At 36.1% G+C, this 20271-nt stretch overlaps 1 protein-coding gene across 2 annotated transcripts in view; it reads right to left on the bottom strand.

The window, feature by feature from the left end:
• Positions 1-20062, bottom strand: part of bs (blistered) — a 232296-nt gene extending 212234 nt beyond the window's left edge. The window contains exon 1 of one of the 2 annotated variants that reach the window (XM_053748437.1): positions 19513-20062. In XM_053748437.1, coding sequence (XP_053604412.1) covers positions 19513-19908 — 396 coding nt within the window. In that variant the 5' untranslated portion in view covers positions 19909-20062. The remainder of the gene's footprint in view (positions 1-19512) is intronic. The other variant, XM_053748436.1, reaches the window with a different exon arrangement.
• Between the last annotated feature and the right edge of the window lie 209 nt (positions 20063-20271).

Genomic DNA, 20271 nt, shown 5'->3' with positions numbered 1-20271 from the left:
AGAATTGTGGAAAAGGTCAGGCCATTGTTCAGAGGTGGGACACTATCAAAGTTTAAAAAATATGAAATAAATCAAATTGTCGTTCAGTAGACTCAACGATGTAATAACACTTACGTTGAAGCGTTTAACTATACTTACTGTAATCAGTAAATTATCATATTAAAATAAAATTATGATAATATGACAGTTTAAAAAATAATCATATAAAATCGCATATAAATAGGCATCAGTATGAGCTTATAATAACCAGTGAGAGCTGGAAATATCTGAGCATGCAAGTGTCTGACGGCTACAAACTACCAGGAGTCAATTCATTGCTCAGTTCTCTTCAACGATAGTAAGAAATATCAAGGGAAAATAAAATAGATAGAGTGAATACTTCTAATGAAATATTTACGGGGCGATTCAACTTTACAGTAATAATCTCATAAACAACAACAAGTAAAAACAAGAAATAGTTGACTTGACTACTTTCCTATGTTTTCACGACAAACTCAAGTTTTGATCTCGTAATTTTTCATATTTAGAATGATAAATATTAAATAATAAAGAAAATCAAGAACCACTTTGATCGAATTTTGAATCTGTATTAACTTATTGCAGATACATACGCATTAGGAGTAGCTGACCTCAAATAAATTGTAGATAAATGTAATTTTAAAAAAATACTCAGATGAAGCGGCGGGCGTCAGTAATCTGGCTCATAAAAAGTAAAACAAAATTCAGATACATACTTAACTTACAAACAAAAAGAAATATTTAAAAGTTTAAAAGTGCCAACCCTACAGTAATTCAAAGCTCCGCACTACAAGAGATGGGCGATGAAAACGGCACTTTTTGCCTGGATCAGATACGAATCCGATGGCACGATAACTAATAGCACTATAAACAAGATTATCATCTAGTCTAGTCCGATGGGAAACGAAAATGTGACGACTAACATAAAAAAAATTACTGTCGAGCTATTTATAGCGAAGTGAGGATGAATCCTAAGGCACCTTAAGAAACTTTAACTACAATATCAAATTTTCCCCAAAAGAAAATTTATTATTTAATTTATGGGATTCAAAAACTTTGGACAGGTGTAGGGGGCTACCATGGTGTAAAATAGTCAATCGAGCTACACCTTACAGTGATGAAATCAATACGGAAAAATCCGTTGATAGTTAGTGTATGTCCAGTTTGATAACTTCTTGATAACAACAAAATATTTGTTGCTTACGGGGTACGTAAGCGACAACTAATGAACGTACAAATAAGTGAAAATACTCTTCTTTTTTTACTTAATAGTTTCATTATAATGATAGCTAAGAAAAAACGGCTAACTAGCACTTACAGACCAGTAAACCAATTTGTAAATGAAAACTTGACTTCATTACGTACACGGTAAGACTATCATTAATTAAAAACAAAAATCGGTAAACGAGACTGATGTCTGTCATACATGTCTTTAAATTAACATCATTAAAAATTAATACGATACTTGGATTAATGATATAATGAAGAATGTAAGTTCTCATACAATATTTAACACAATTCTTGACGCATTGTTTTATAATTATTAACTAAGTAGGTACTATAAAATTATACGCACTACTATAATCATAAATTTTGATAAATGATTTCATTGCAGTTGCAGCTATGTCATAAAATTACTATCAATGATACCCACTTATATCAAAAACTGTTTTAAGAGATAACTTTCTAGCAAGCACTATCAATAAATTTATGTTGACGCGAATAAGCTTAGTTGACTTGTAATTGTAACAACGACATAGTAAGCTCATTTGTTTAGAGCGTATAAGTAGATTATAGTAACAGGACTATTAGTGTTTTCTAAAACGTAATAAAAACTATAGATGATTACACGAATAAAGAAAATTGCTGTAAGAAATACAGCAATCACAGACCTGTGGTCAAGCGTGATGGAATAAAATTTAAAATAATAAAAAACATTGGTTTTGACGTGACAGCTGACGGTGACGACGAAAAATGTCAGTCAAGTCATTCGCACGTGAATAACCACTTACGAAGGACCAAAAAAAAAGACGACCCGCAACCCACCAGCCGAAATTTGTCCCCGCGATATTAAATATAATAAACTGAGATTAAATAATAGCTGCGCAAATTAATGAAAGATATTCTGGGCATCGCATGCGACATACGCGGACAAGTGCGCGACGTCGACGAAAAAACTACTAATTGCAAGTACAATGGGGCACAAAGCAACCGCTTTTCCCACGACGCATCCACGATGCGTACCGAGCATTGCGAGCGAGCCCCTCTTTTATTGCCAAAAATTAATGCCCGGTAAACAGCCCTTAATTGCAAGCCTGTCTTGTTTAACTCAACTGTACCCGACCCGCCCGTCACACTAAGTGTACATTTTCGGCGAAGTCGTAACCGGAAAACACATAAAATTCGCAATAACTGAGTAATAATAATATAATATTACGAATAACCAGTGATTCTTGCCGATATTGGTGCACAATCATCGCTTTATGACATTTTAATTTTATTGGTTAATGTCCTGTTTTCACCAGCCCAGCGCCAAAGCGGCGTTCGGTAATTTTGTTAACAACTTTATAGCTAAGAGACGAAAAATTTGCATTCCACTCATTTATATCCAGAATCCGTATATAAAAATGATAATATAATAACTGCACGCTAATAACTTTGTTCATGACCATCTTTTCGTATTAAATTGGACTAAATTATATGACAATTAACGAAACAAATAACGATACAGTAATGATACGTATAGTCTCTATTAGAAGTCTATGACACGGGCTATGATTAGCAGTCACATTATATTTCAATAAATGATAACACAGACATCAGAGTACACTTAATTTAATAATTTAACGTAAATGTCACTCAAAATTATACTAACAGCCAGAACAGACTTAAATGTAAAGAAACACTAAAGGCAGATGCATCAGAAAACATTAATGCAGATCAAATGTTAATTCTTGGAGTATATAGCGGCCATTTTGTTGTTTACGCAGCTCTAGTCGAGGTGGTAAATATACCTACAATAAAACTATTAGACACTTATCTGAGACACATTAAATAGATCAGCTGTTAAGTTAATGATTATGAGTTCCCCTGATATGAATATACTATTAAAAATTACACGAAAGTTGGCATACGTTTGCAATACAATTATTTCAAAAATCATTTTAGTCAGTCTCAAGTAAAAGATGGTAGGATAAACTTCAGAGAATGGTAACAATGTTATATAGAACATAAATTATACATAAACAACTTAACATACTTTTAAATAAGACGATGAAAACTACAGACCATTGCCTCAAGACAAATCTCTTGTAGAAAACCAACGTAGCATGATATTTTTTATAATCCCCTAAATATACCCTAGTGTAAACAACTTTCACTGCGCCCCAAGGTGTTAACCCATTATCGTACTATGGCTAGACAGTAGCAATTCCTATGCTAATGAAGCCACGGCCAGCTGGCTTATAGGACAGGTTGGGTCCGTGACGCCGCTGGGAGCTAAACGTGGACCATTATCATTTATTAGTTTTCAGGAATCTCCAGTTTGATGAGAAAATGACGCGTGGTCGCGTCATGTTCACGCTCATTGCGCTTTATTGAGAGATTTAATTTAAGATACGAAAAGCCACCGCATAAGCAAAATTATGCGAATTATCGGTTATTTTTACCCAACTTCATTGCTTGTACAAATTGCGCTTCGAGCGCAATATGAATTCAAAGTAAACTCAATTTGCACTACCAAATTCTCCGTATTTAAAAATAAATACAACCTTCATGGCGTAAAACACACTAAAATTATAAGGTAGGTGATAGGAAAGCGTTAATAAGAACACCCCGAATAATAACGAATCCTAAGATACGAATCTACGATGAAACACGTGCTCCGTATAAAAAAAAGCAAGCCTTACGCCAGGGTCTGAGGAAACCCCAAAAACAGGTTATGAAAGGCCAGGTTGCCATATTTGTGGGCAGCTCTCGACTGGATTAGTCGTAAAAGGTTTAAACGGGCCGAGCTCGTCTTTTGCCTACCGAAGCGTGCGACGCCACGTGGCTTTGTTTGCCAGCTCTCGACGTTTTTACGTCACTGCACACCCTTTATGGCAAGGATGTAGTATGCTCCCATTAAGGTCATCAAGTTGACTGACCCCTTTCAAGACTTATGAATTTAGAGTTTCATCACTAAAGTTAACTCATTCCGACAATCTCGTTACCGAGCGATCTCTCGGAAAATAATGGAATTACTTTCTAGAAATGAGGCGTAATTAAATCTGAAATACAATGGGAGATAAACATCGATATTCTCCCTAGCGGAATGTTTACCGGTAATGATCGAAAAGTGAAAGCGGTTGCCTGGACATGCTTCATTATCGCCGGCTTCCCAATCGGTAGCCACGCACTTAATCATGATTACAACTACAAAAACAATTACCAAGTTAATTTTACCACTTGTCATATCCGAAGAGCGAGAGCTGTAAAGTTTAAATGTTCAGACGATGGAAAACTTGAGGATGGCGAAACTCACGGCATGTTTGTTTTGAGGGCCCGTTGCCGCGGCCGAAAACTTGATTACAGAAAAAAATGTAATGGAACCGAACCTGTCTCGACTTGGGACGTTTCCTTGTATAGCGGTATCATATGTAAATGACTCCAGGGATGATATACAACCGAATAATGCGCTGACGATCGCCGCATATGAAGAATATGTTATTAAACACAACAATGATACAATAAACTTTGCAGGACATTCGGTGGACGTTATGTTAATGATACAAGATTAAATTCAAATGAAACGAAAACTTTTGACAATAAACAATCTTGACACATGTTTTAGATTGTAGGGAGGGTTTACATGATTTTATAAAATCTTAGTAACAATGTATTTTTGATGTTTAAACCAACGTCTTTATATGATATAGATTCAATGTTACGTGTAAAAAAAGTGTAACTACGATAGAATTAGCAAGTGTAATACAAATCACATCAGGTTACACCAGCAGCAGGCCAGCCAAAGGGCAATCTCTAACAATTACGTGGCTATTAGCCCTACGCCGCGCTAATGATACCGAATCCAGCAAGGACGGGTGAATGTTGCCTGTCGCGTTCATTAGGCACCAATCTGTATTGATTTGACTTGGCGTCAGTGCGCCGATTAGTGTACACTTGTTTGTAATTAACTCTCGAGGTAGTAAAAATTTTAGTAACAAACACAAGAATATTCGGCAAATTAGAGTTGCTACGGCTGAGATTTAACTGCAAAACAATTCTCACTAAATCCATTGGATCGAGACAATGCATAGTTCTGAATTTTTCACAGTAGGTTTAATTTCTGCCAAAATAGATCTATTGAGAAGTAGCATTCTCAGTAGATCCATTGTCCAGATTCATAATGGATCACTGTATGATTACTTAACTATGATCTTTTTTCTTGTCAGAAATCTATAAATTGATTTCGACCAGTGTCAAGTTGTTGATTAGGTAGTTGCTGTAACGTTTATAATAATTACCCAGTAGCCCAGTTGGCTCTAGTTGATAGTCGCGACTGACAGTTACGATCAGTCATATATCAATGTTAGAAAGTGTGAAGTTCTTAGTATTAGATAAATTGTTTCCGAGGTACTAGGTACATGCTAGGTAGTTATAGCTATCGGCATAGCGGAAAATTCTATTATAAATAAAGAACCCCAAAAATCATACGTAAAAAAATAGATGGAGACTAAATTATTTCTTGTAGATTTCGTTTAATTGATCTCAATTGCGAAAATTTTAAATTCAAAGCTCTATCTCCTGGATTTGATATTTATAGGGAACTATCTGTATTAAATTAACGTACTCTAGCTCTAGGACAAAGAGCATCACAGATATCAGTTTACAAGACAAGTATTAATATTCAGCCAATAAAAAATGATTAACAGTCTCGGATACCTAAGGCACTGGAGCCACGGAACCTAGCTTTATGCAAATCCAGATGGCGCTGCCGTCACAAGAAAATGGCGTGGATAATTACACGTTTAGAGTGGTTCATTCATAAATAAGCGATACGTTTATGAATGGCTAGCCGCGTGTTCGATTTATTGTAATAATTTCCATAAGTATCCTTGTTTCCTGCTTGATACTTGATAGCATAGAATAACTATTGTGTTTGTAGAATGCGCAGATCAAGATTTTTTCGGTTATTTAGTGATTCTCAATTTTCTCCAATAGGAATGATCCTTTTACAAAAAAAAAATTAAAACTACTCGCGTAATAAGAAGTAATTAAAATCGTCCTCCATATAATTAGTGGTGTTTTTATTTCTTTATCATATGTTTTTTTTTCTATAAATGTATGTTAAAAATATTTAGATAAACTTTTCTTTAAAGATCATTAGAGATTACATATAATTGAAGTAAAATAATAGTGTATTAGATTTTGAAATTGTTTGAGACAAGACTCGCTAACGCAGACTCTGCATCTGACAATATAGCTACGCTATAACCTTTTCTTGATAGTATTATTGATTGGGCCACCATAATGTTCGTCGGACCTTGGTTTGAGTTCATTCATAAATAGCTGGCGCTAATTGGAGGGTTGGACTACTTTATATGCAGTGCAGGTGACAGAAACATGAATTTATTCATAACACCATCTAGATCATGTTAGAAATATGATTGATCTTACAATCAGTCAATGATCAGAAATTGAAAACACTCAACAACCAATATATATCGGTGTCAATGCTTACCAGTTTTATCTTAACTACAATAAAATTTATACAAGCATTAACGACTGTTTAAAACTTTATTATCATTCAATTCATTATACAATAATATAACACGCGAAAAAGTTATTACGAGTTTATGAATGTAAACCTGCCTTGTTAATAATTCTAATGTTTATGGCTGAATAAATTTAAGCGTTGAATAAACAAGGTTTTATCTGTAATCTTCAGGAGCTGTGACTGGGGGTAACAGGAGCCGACTGAAGCGCCGACCGGCGATACCATCACGCCGATACGAATCAAGGAAGACGACTTGTCAATACATTTCACCTGGACGTTGTTGATGCTCCAGGGGACCAGTTCTCATGAATTGTTGCAGACATTTTTATGCCTGACTGTAGTGTACGAGTTATAGTTCAGCCATATCTATGTTCTATTTATTCAACATCCAAAACAGTACACACTTCAGATAATCGCGATAAATTAGCTGAAAATTACTTATCTAGTTAACATTATAAACAGAACTAGAACAGGCAATAACCTTACAACAATGTTAAACAAAGTGTTATAAAAAAAAATTAAAACTATATGCCGTATAGGGTAGATGACAATTTTTTATTTTGATGACTATTCGAAGGCCCTTATATTATTAGAAACACAGTGAAAAATTATTGTGATAATGGATACTTTCAAACATAATGACAAAAATAAAATCACACATTTTGGACTCATCCAAACACTCCATACTAAATAACACTAGCATGACGTCATGATTAATATCTTACGAAAAAAGCTATGTTAGTTCGACAGCTCTCTTAAATACTGCGTTTATATTAAAGTTATGTTAAAAAGTTTATTTTTATACATTTATTATTTTATTAAATTGACTTTCCAACTAAATTTAAATGTTCGTATAATGATCCAGCCTTAAATATGTCTATTTTATCTAGAGTCTACATAAATTTTACAATGAACTAACAAACTTTGACATTACTATTGGAGAGACCTGGGAAAACACAACTGTCGTGTCAAACGCAGCCAGTCGGACTACGATACGAAAAGACTCAACATATTCCATTATTGGTTACAAGCCTACTATATCGCCAACTCTTTGGTCACTATCATAAAAAACTGCAATCAATTGCAACTGATACGCACCGATCGATGTAGATCGACGACGCAACCATTCGCCATGTTCAATGCTAATTCCTGCCTCCGTACTATGCAAATTAACGGCGCGGCTACTAAATAGCATTAAGACGGTACCGAGAATATTCCGCTAACCTTATTTACGGGACAATTCATACGTCCGAGCGAACAAACACAGGTGGTCCCAATAAAAGGGTTCGGTGGAAGCCGAAGCGCTTCTAAGTGGAGATGCCGCCCTCCCTAAAAGGATAATAATACGTCGTTTCAGAACTCCAGAGACGCGGAGAGTCCCAGCACTCCGGGAGAAATGTAAATGCTCCCACCACCTGACAAATAGCTTAATTAACGACTAACACGAGACAAGAGTTATTGAGATTATCTGTGGCGCTCATTTTGAACTGCACGCTGTTTCAACGGTTACTGACGTTATTGGAGTGTTCTAAACTCATTATGCTCTTAATGGTAGATAATGAAGAATTAAACGAATAATTTTAACATTACTTTAGATGGACCGGGTTAATCGGGTTATTCAATATTGAAAAACAATCCAATGGAACGTTTAATGTCTCCGAATACAATGAACAAAAGAATCTGAAAGAAACTTATAAAAGGCGCCTATATAACCCACATGCGGTAATTTAACGAAGGCATTAAATCTCAAGGTTGAAATGGGAGTTAAGAGATTTAGTTTTTTCGCAATGTTATATGTTGGTAGGCGTACGTGGGCGCGCACGTGACGAGCCTCGCGACCGTTCGCGTGGGCGGCCACCGCAACACTGACACGGATGGGTGCCTTCCTCACAACCGATCTGACGGTGTCCAGTGTTTTGACAACTTGTCAAAGTGTGAATACCAACACCTTCTGAGTGTTCTTCACGGCGGTTTTTAAGCTCGTCGCTTCAAGCATCTCAAAAGAGATGTCTCGTCCTTAGTCTTTGTACCTACCGGCGCTACTTACTAAAAACAACTGTTCACCAAATCATCAACTTAACGCTACATCAGAAAAAAAATCAGCGTGCGCTTTCAAGACGAATTCCTTGAGAGCCACGCGGCACAAAAACCTTCGGTATTGTTCAATTGCATGACAACGACGGCAAACCGCAGCTTTCCCACCGAAATGTGAGTTTGGCGGTGGTTTTTTTAATTGATTTCAGGAAAAAACAATTGTTGTTGGTCTCGGAGAGCGCAATCAAATAAAAACCTACTCGTTAATGTTTTATGTATGGAATCCTCGATGCCGATACATAATGGATGGGTCCCCGCTGGCTTGTCGCGTTGGAAATTTTGACAGAGCGACACATATCGCCGATCTGTATGGTAGCGGGCCGGGCGTTATTTTTTTTCACGTCGTCGAGCGATAGCATCTTTGCGAATGGAGTAATGACCGTGGCGAGGTCCCCCGAATTTGAGAAATTGCATGCATTACAGTGGGAATGCTTGGAGGTTCTAACCAAACTTGCCGGGGCCAAAGTTTTTCAAATTCCCGCTTTAACGACCGCTTTAATTTGAATTTACAATTTTATGGTCCGCTCTTTTCGGATGACATCTGATAATGAACACGAATTTTGCTTAATGCAATTAGCTCGCTAAATTATCGACGTATTAATTATACGTTTCTCAGTTTTATGAGTGTGCGAGTAAATAAACAAAAAAATATTTTGCTTTTAATTGGCCGTGTTAAATAATTAACTTGCCACAAATTAAAAAAAAAAACATCCTTACATAAATATTACCATGTTGTGCGCACTCTACGATAAACTACAGCTTGAAATTCTTAAAATGTTGCGTATTCTAAATACATTTGCCATTTTAAAAATAAAGTTTTAATGTTTGTTTCAGAAAAAATCAAGCAATATATTATTTTTTTATACAACAACTGTTGACCATATATGGAAAACTTAAAAAATTGTCACCCAGCCTATTACTGTGACAAGACACCAGACACCTGAGGAACTATTTCGATCCGCGGCCGGCAGATGGCGACGGTCGTTAGACGGAATTTTATTGAATTTATTAGCGAGCGCATGATAGCACGTAATTGGCTAATATTTCACTTTGACGCGTTACTTAGTACAACTAATGAGGGTAGGATAAAAAGGGTTAAAATTTGGCACGTTGACGATTTGTTACTTTTATCACGTGTTTTTTTTCATTTTCATACATTTTATTATATCAATCGCTCTAATGAATGCTTTTGACTAAATATGCACTAGTTTATTTTTGCGGCGTGTGGTCCCGCCCTACAATAGGACCACTCCACATCCTCCCGAGAATATCGTACGAGGCGACTAAGGGACACATAGCGTTAATAGTTGATAGGCAACAATAGCATTCCCAAAAAAGTTGACGTCAGGCAGCCGGTTGTAAAATCATAGCAAAATCTTCAAAATTTTACTTTTATTTTTTCCGCCAACCCTGGGCGTCATAGCTTCACATGCAACCAGGAAAACGCAAAGATTAGAGAATTTATCTATACTTATAATAAAACTGTAACTGTACTGTCTGTACATAGGAGATATTTAGGAAAAAAAAATTGGAGGGGACTATTTAGGGTCAATAGTTCTTTAGGAAATTTTCAAATACATGACTTGTTTCGTTCCATTTCATGGTCGAATAAAACTACGACATAACCTCAAAATTATGCCAAAGATCCTCAAACTGTCTGTCGTGTTAGTTATCCCGTATACTCGGTCTGTCACTTGTGTATTGAATATCTTGTCATCCTACCATCGTATTTACGCGTAAAGCCTACAAGCTGCATATGACCGTCACATGACGCGTGGAAATAAAACAGGTTGCCGTGGAATACAGATGGCGTGTAAAGACTGCAGGGATTTTTATACTATACATTTTTTTCCTACTCATATCCTGTTTTGAAACGCACAAAAATGTTTACAAAACTTTTTTAGCTATCATAAATAAAAAATACTAATTTAACAAATTATTTTTGGCCTGACTTTTTCATAAAAAATTCGAGTTTCCATCGTATAAATAATAACATATTTCTGTTTTTCTTTTCAAACAGCTAAAGACCATAGACAAACCATCGATTTATTCGCCGATATTTAACGCAATTACCACCTACTCATATTGCTTAACAAATATTAAATGTGTAATAAAAACTTCGTTCAACTAGATTATCTGTCAGCCAGGAAGAAAAAACTAGTTTCAATTAATATGCATAATATTTCCGCCCTGAGGCATAATTATTTAATTTGATCATGACCGGAGAACTAGGCACAATATTAAGACTATACATTTGCAAATATATACGTCGTCAGCATACGAGATATCCTCATGCATATATTAATTGCAAATTTAGGGATATCATCATAACCAGTATAGGTAGAGTTCCATGTAGAATAATTTTATTTTTTATTCCACAACAAATGCCAGATTTTAATTTATCAATATATCAATCTTCACAGCGACATTTGGCGCTCCGTTACAAAATCCAAAAAAAAAAAAAAATAGCCAGTGTTTTTCAAACATTTCAACAAAAAGATCTTTCATATTACCCGCCGTCTTTACAATTAAAACATTGAATGCATATAAATATTCCATCGTAAAATAATATTTTTTTTATATTACTTCTTATAAATTAATTTAACAGTAGTTAGTGAAGACAGTAATAACTTGTTTTCACTTCAATAGTCGACATAAGTAATTAAATAATTCCCTCTATAATTAAAAATTGTGATGCGCTGCTTATAAAGTATTTATATTGTATTGAATAAAATTACACACATTCTAAACCGCTTAAAACAAATGTTTCACAATTACGGCAAATAGCAACATATTTTAAATTTAAACTAATGACAAGCCTGGAAATTCCTTTGGGTCAATTTTAACAATGCACGACAGCATTAATATCGACAGTTTTATTTTAACAATATAAATTATATTTATGATGTTCTTTGAACTGTATTTCTGAAACGTGGCTCTGCGGAATTGGTTTCTTTGGTTAGCAAAAGTCTGCTGCCTTTGGAGCCTCAGGCCTCAATCTGAATCTATAATTGAATACTGAAGTTGGAAAATAAAAGTCATTTGATTGTCATTTGTCATATTTCCTTTCCTATTAAAGTACATGATCCATATTAACGACACAGTACTTCTACTTCTTCGTGCCCATAACTTACGGTTTTCTCGAAAACTTACGTCGTGAACGCGGGTCGTGAGTCTCGAAAAGCCTTTGATGTGGTCCGGCAACTAACGAACTGGTGTCCGACCGATAAATCCGATGCAGTAGTTCCGTCCGACAATGACAGACTGACATTCGCCTGAACTAATCAAGGGAGTCTGTAATCTCAACGTGTACAATCTCTTATCGTACATTATATGTTTCTTTCAATGTTATGTTAAAAAAGTGCTGAATTTACCGCTACCGCTTTTTTAAATACACATAAGAGGATTATTGCCAAACGCGTAAAAGACCAAGGTAAACGTTAAATGGCGTCAAAAGAGCACGAAAGTACTGGATGCACATAACAATGAGGCGTTCACGCTAGGTGCCGCTGGGGGCGGGCCAGCGCGCCAGACATTCCCTTCCATCGTCCAGTTAGTCCAGACCCCCCATGCCTCCTGCCAAGCAATACTTTACAAATACCAGTGAACGTAACTTCGTTCAGATTAGAGGCCCATTCATATTGGACACATTTGTCGCCTCTCGCCTAGTTATGAGCTCCTAGTATCTGACGTGTATAAACCCAAAGGCGGTCCCGCCGGTACTGACACTAGTGTAGTGATGAACCCTGCCCAGTGCCCATGCCCAATGCTTGTTATTACTTTAAACTGATAGAATCTAGAATATAAATAAACGTTTTGAAACTAAAAGGCGTAATTTATTTTTTACTCTGGTTTCGAAAAACCATTAGGCCAAGGGTCAGTAAGCCAGATGAGCAACTTAATTCAATATAAATTTATTCCTATATATTAAAAATTAAACATTTATATTTATTTATAAACTCATAAGTTTAAATTAACTGAATATGGAAACTAACATTAAATTTACCTTAACATAAAAATAATCAAATTAATATTTTCGAAATGGCTTTCAACTCCAGAAAAAATCAAGGAAATAAATAGCATGCAATAACATGCCAAGATGAAAGCCACACCCATTTCACTCGCTTGGGTTTTGGAAACTAGTGCGTATTAATGCTTTAGTTCCCCGCAAGATGGCATAAAACTGAAACAACTATTAGAGCCGTTCTAAAGAATGCCTCACAACGTATGTACTCCTGGTACTTTGGGGACCATATTTGGCACTTTCGATTTTGTTCATTTTTTTTGTTCATCGCTCCGAGCATTCATTACAGGATGGTTTTAATATTAAAAAAAAACATTTTTGAAAAAACATGCGTGGCAATAGATATCCACGATAAATTAATATTTCTAATTATCTATCAGAACTAAGAAATGTTTTCAAGTTGGAAAATAATTTTAGATTGTTCTAAAATAAAGATCTTAAAGACATGAAAACATCATCATTTGGCAAAATCAATCTGTCATTACAATTATAAAAAATGTATTCATTCATTTTGATAAACTAAAAACATTGATGATATGCTATTAGTCATGCTACGAATGTACAAATACGATCCAACTTGTAAGAAATTAGAATACGCTAGCCGCCGACATCGTGAATCACAAATACAACTTCCCATAAATTTGGAGGCTACAATTCTTGGTAAACTTCATTACAAATCCACGTGTGTTTTTACTACGAAGACACGAGAGTAAGATCTGGTGGTACCAAATTAGCATTACAAAACGGCAAGAGCGTGAGATATGGGTCGCAAGCGCCTGCGGCCGCGCAATTAGTGTAGGCGCAACACATAATTGTTTCATTTCGGAACAGACTTCACTCCTGACGATTATCTCAGCGGAACTACTCTGTCTGGAATGTTTGATAGTCTTAAAATAGTATTCGTGGCAGTAATTGAAGGAATAAACAGGATAGAATCTGTTGCAACCGAAATTCAGACCGATAACAATGAATGTGATGAAAGAATATCCAGTATCATTCGAACTTATAATATTCGCGAATACCTACTGTTATTTTAAACTTGATTAACTCTTTATTGCACCATTTATAGAAGAAACATAAGTTATATATGTAGGTAAACGGATTTTCAGTTGTGATGATTATCCTTATATGATAACATCAGATTATCACAAACAAACGCGCTTTAATGAGAAGATAATGAAAGCAAACATGACGAATAAAGTAAAAAGAACTAGAGTTACTTCGGCATGGCACAAATTTAGTGGCAGTCAATGTTTTACAAAATATACGTACCAAGGAAATAATGTCACCTCAAGTTGCACTAGGTACAACGTCTTCTTCACTTACACATATTTAACAATACAAAATCTTAAGATCTAACGTCGGGTCGTGTGGGAAAATAATCTAGCGCGCAATCTACATCCGAGCTAGGTCCTAATTAATTTAGTAATCGTTCGTGACGACTTATTCCGCCCTAGACGGCACCGCGAACTAACGAAATCACGACTCCGCCAAGCAACGATAATCGTTATTTTAAATTTATTAAAATGTCCTCTTTAAGGACTATATCGGAACGCCTATATCGGACTGTATAATTTATTCGCTTACCGGTGGAATGAGCTAAACAATAGCTGTTATATTTTCTGAAGCTTTAGAAGGCATTTCGCTTGTTTTGTCTCCAAGAGTTATACTGCGAATAAAAGATGACTTTATAAGACTAACGAGATTTATTTCACTGCGGCAATCAATAAATGAGTCAATTCAAAACCATCTCACGAAACCTCAGCTGTTCACGGATTTATCTTTAGCACAGTTAGATTCCGTAACGTCTTTAGCGATAAATACATCTTTGGAGTAATTAATAAAGTCTAGAGCTCTCCAGAAATGGTTTCCTAGAAACGTCTCTGTATCCAAAGCATCGTAGATCAAAGGCCCAAACAATGTCGGCGACTTGTGCACGACAAAGTCTACGTTGCCGACTGTCGGACAACAAATGCGGTCGTGTTGCGCCGCCGGCCCCTGGGGCGTCGTAATTAAAGTGCTGCGACGGGGTGATCGGTTCACCGGACCAATCCCGGGTTTGATGTCTAGATAGCTTTATAGTTTGATAAATCGACAATTTGCCTTATCTAAGCGACACGCTTTGTCAGAATACTAGATCATCAGTGTTTATTGCTAATAGTTTTACTATTGAAATCGCTTTAGCCCGTGAATCGAAATGTGATAAATTTTAAATTGATCATTACTTTAAGAAAGTAAAAACTTTTTATTAAACCAAATTTGGGCGTGGGTAAACGAGCTTGCCTGATGGCAGCCCATGGATACCAGCAACCCTATACGGATTACCGAATTCTTAGAAAGCGATAGACTTGGTAATTTCTGTAATTTGAGTACAGAAACAATGATGGTTTTCGCTCAATTAGTTGATTATTATTATTCAATTAATAAAATAAGTGACAAGAATGACATGCTTCTTGGCTCCTGCTTGAATAATTTAATAGAAGATAAGGTTTAATTAAAAAGATACCGTTGCGTTAAAAAAGCATAACGAGGGACGGATGCTGGACTAACAAGTAACAACGGACGGCGACTTTGAAACCCGCTGCGCGACAGCAAAGCTTGCGTGCGCCCGAGCAGATGCAGTGCAAGATAAAAGCGATTAGCAAGAACCTCGCGTTGGCTAGATGTGCACAGAGATTGTTTTTATAGCTAGCCAGTGATCTATGTGTTTGTTTAACATTATGACGGGTCAACAATTCCACCATTTGTAATAGTTATTTATATTTGAATTATTTTTCAAACTTCCAAAGATAAACAATAAATGTTATATATGCAATGTTATTATAATATTTTTTTCACTCTTCATAGTCGTATTTCTCATGGCTGAGGGTCGTGGAATGAAAAACACAACGACTTTCTTGACACTATCAATGGAGTGGTTTGCCGCTGCCTTCTCCATTTCACACACCAGTTGATAATCAACCAGAATGCAATCTGCATCCTCACGATGTCTTCCTTCAGATTACAAAAATATGCGTAACTAAAAATATATCTTTATATTCTTTATCTAAATACTCACTTACGTCATAACTATAATGAGGCCAGTCCTGGCAATTCGTTGCCTCGAGGAAATGTGCCCAGAAGACAATGCCTTCTAGGCACATTAATTCAAGTTGCCGGGATTGGCATTTTTGTAAATATATATTATTTGTAAACTTTTAGTATAGGTAAGTTTAATTTTGTTAGTTTCAATTTTAAACTATTATTTTTGTAGATTAAATGTACCTAAAATCAAATAATAAAGTATATTTGGAGTTAAATTTAAAATTCAATAAATGTGTTTTCAACAATAATAAAAAAGGAACAACAAAATCACCATTACGTGAATTGAAACTTGAAAGTTCAAAGAGTTACATGAAGATTGAAGCTCCAACTCATTAGGTTACACACGATCCGCATAAGCCCCGTCAGTACGTCTGTTCTAATGGCAATGTTTTGACGGACAAGTCGGGCAGACGCATAGATTGACAATGTTTCTGTTTAATGAAGCTACCCAAGTTTGTTTTGTCCTAGTCATCAGCGATTTTATTACTCTAATATGTTTTGAGAAAACAAATGTTTTTCTTTCTTTCTTTTATTCTTTCTTTAATAATCACATCGAAATTGAGCATCAAATAAATAGAAAACAAGGTAGTACGAGTATGCATGAAGCTCCTAAAATTTTGGTCAAAAAATCGTATTTCACAATGAGATCATACCTAGGATTGAGATTTATGTTCTTAATTTTCGTTTATCGTTTATTATTTTGACTTTATTATTTATCTCACAATATGATCGCATAGATTCCTAATAGAGCGATTTCGTTTCTTAAGTTTATATACACAGAAATGTCTTAAAACTATAAAATATGAATTCTATATCCTTCGTCTGTGCTCATAATGCCCGGTAGCCAGGAGCATGCCCTTTACAGCGCATGTCTGTGCTAATGCCGATGTTTTACGGACGTCCATGCGCAGCCACCAGACAGGAACACGCAAGATTGACAAGCGCTGGACTGTTAGTGATGCTACCTACCGCTAGCTTCCTTCATGCTCGTAGTCTATCGATACAATATTATTTAATACATAAATCGATATACAGAATATAATCTAAGTGAGATTAAAAGTGGATACAACCCAAGTTTTGATATTAGTCTTTCGTAGTTTTCTTCCGAATAAAAAAACTTGCAAAAAGCTACCTTAACCGAAGTGAATTTCATCTTTAAAGTTTAAATTATAAAAAATACACTTAATCGGTACCCCTATACATATCCCAATTTATATATTTTCAAACTCCTACAGCGTATTTTTTGTAGTACTGACTTATAAGAATTAATTAGACGACGATGACTATCGCTGTACTCGAACAAATGACGACGCGAATGCACGAACATTGCGCAGTATGTATGAGAACTTTTATTTATCGCAATTCAAAACCAGCAATGTATACCGAATCCGACAAAGTTTGGCACACTGTTACGGTAATGCAAATATAGCCACCATAACTCTTTGTCTGAGCCGCGCTTTATTATCACTTAATAATATCATATAACGTAAAAAAAAGTATTGATAAAAAATTAAATTTTGCAAGGATAAATGAAGTTGCTTTTATTACTAAGGGCGGGTTGCACCGTCAACGTTGACGTTAACTTTAACGTGCCCAAAAACAAGCCAAGAAGGTACGCATTTTGTCAAACGGCGCGCTCGTTAAAACAACATCAAAGTTGACGATGCAAGTCAATCTTAGTCGATAAAGCTTTATAACGATTTTAATGGTTCTTTTTGTTGTTGTTTTGATGAGATAGGTAGGATAAGTTAAGCGTACCTTAGCACATAATTGCAACCTATTTTATTGCATATCGTTCCTCATTGATTTCAATTTCAAAACAAACATACGAATACAAGTTCGAAATTGGTTTTCAACTTGAATATAGATATTGTAGGTATTCATACATACACAGCTGTATATATATAACTAAGTAGGTATATAAATATTAAAACACTGTTTTGTATCACTTGTAGTAAAACACTTTGCTTGTCGATTGGTTACTTGAATAAATAATTTTTCATTCATTCATTAATCAATAAAATAAGGTCAATATACCTGAAGTAATTATTCGGTATCTATTTTTGGGTGTGTGGTTCCGCCCTAAGACCATCAACAACAACGAACAACGACAAGTAGGACCATCTTCTCGCCGTACCTATGTGACATTTTCGCCAAGACGTCTTTAATGTTTTTTACGCTGACCCCGCGCTTCACAGCCCCACAGCTCCAAATACAACAGAGAATACGGAAATATGAGATTTTAATCGATAGGTACTATTTTGTACTATATTGGCATAAGAGCATGCGATTGGCTTGATGTTGTAAGCAGACACCGTAATCCATGGACACCATAACTGATGCGTGGCCAACTTTAAAAAAAACGTTCACTCTTTTCTTATGGACCCAATGTCAATATTTACTAGACCTTTTATTTTATTTAGCAACAACCTGCCTACTATGGAAAAATGCCGAATGCAACACCTAACGCCATCTGTCGGTATCATATTAAACTAAAAATGACAGCTGCCTTGATACTGACAACTTTATTGTTAAAATTTAATCAAATAAACAGGGAGATTCTAGCAAAGCAAATTATATCAATATCTCCGTTACATATTAAATAAAATGCATACAGTAACATAAGCGATCTTTTACACGACATCCCATTTTATTTAACTGAATTTGATCTAACTGAATTTACCTGTGTATCAGCTGACAACTGTCAAATTTGTCTCCACAAATGTTCGGATAAACACGAAAAATACACACAAAATGCACTATATACTCAAGTTTTCGACTGAAATTTATGAAATTCATGCATAAAATATAAATGCAGACTAGTTTTAGGCAATATTCCAAAGGTTTTGTTGACTTTCGGTAACCTAACCTCTACGCCCCGAGCGAGCCAAAACATTTCAACATATTTTTAAGTATCCAGCATATTTGGAAATAAATAATGCACCACATGCGTCTTATGTACCTTTTCTTTCATGTACAATAAAGTTTTTCAACAATTTTTAAATATATTTCACAATTTACAACATTACTTTTTAGCACACAAAAGCTACAAATTTCTTCTAAATATTTTAGTATCTATTTTCCTATTTCAATTATAAATAGCCCACAGCAATGTGAAATACAACTTCATATCCTAGTGGACTATCAAATTCAAATAAAACTTTACTAAATCCATCCATGATAATCAAAATGTTATATGTACAAACTGTTTAAAATATTATTTAAATGCACAGTTAAATAATTTTGATCATATCACAATAATCTGAAGATCAAAGCATATTGAATAAATTTGAAGTGCACTTAAAAGAGTAAGTAAATTTTTTAACACATTAATATAAACTATGAAATGGCTTGCTCGCTCAGGCTACTATGTTATATTGTATCACTCACAACGCTGGCATTAAATTGCAACACATTATTTTTTCACAGGCTTCTAATTCCTGTTAGAGACGATGCACTTTCACACATGTGGAATGTTAGCACCGAGCGACCCGGCCCATATGGAATATTGCCAAAAGTGGTGTCCGCAACCCACCTTCTTCATTATTCCTGTCTTCCGCTTAGAAAATGTGGTGTACCGCCGTAGTTTGTTGTCTATGTATTCCATCTTAATCTTCACACGGCCCTTAGTCTTTTTGCCATTAGATGGTGGTGATTTCTTAGGCTGCAGGGAACCATAGCCATCATCTGCAATGTCTGGCATAGGGCAATGCTCCAAATTTACACTCTGTGAGGGACGTTCATCGTAGCACTGATCCGAGGGTCTCTTCACACCAGCTCGCGGCATAGGACAGGGCTGCATCCCAGGCCTTAGGCCTCCACCCAGGGAACTTGGTGGCCGACCAGCGCCATACATATCCGGCATCTCGAGCAGTCCCATACCGTACGGCGACCCAAAGCGGGGCTCTCGCGCTCCGCCGGGCGCGTCCATGATAACCTCGCAGTACGCCACAGTAACCGGTGCGCGCACGCGCTTTGCACACTTCACCGTCCGAACGCCGAACGGAGACTGACCGAAAACGCGAAAGAACCGAGGGCGGGACTGACGGCTCGGCCGCTCGGACCGCAACTGACTTCGCGCGGTTCCGTCCCGCGCGCCTCGACCGCTAGCTGTCTCTTTCGCCCGCGAAAAACTAATTTGAATCGCGAAAGGGACGGAGCACCGGGCGCAACGTAACCCGACACATCCGTAGGAAAAGCGTGGTGAACCGGGAACCCGCGAACATTTCAGTGCCCGAAATCCGTATTAAAATAGCGCTTTTATTTTGAGTTTATTTCGTAAATAGAAATAATA

The sequence above is a fragment of the Plodia interpunctella genome, chromosome 8 (assembly GCF_027563975.2).
Source record: "Plodia interpunctella isolate USDA-ARS_2022_Savannah chromosome 8, ilPloInte3.2, whole genome shotgun sequence".
Lineage (NCBI taxonomy): Eukaryota > Metazoa > Arthropoda > Insecta > Lepidoptera > Pyralidae > Plodia > Plodia interpunctella.
The sequence above is the reverse complement of the archived record's forward strand: the minus strand, read 5'-3'. Positions and strand labels throughout refer to the sequence as shown.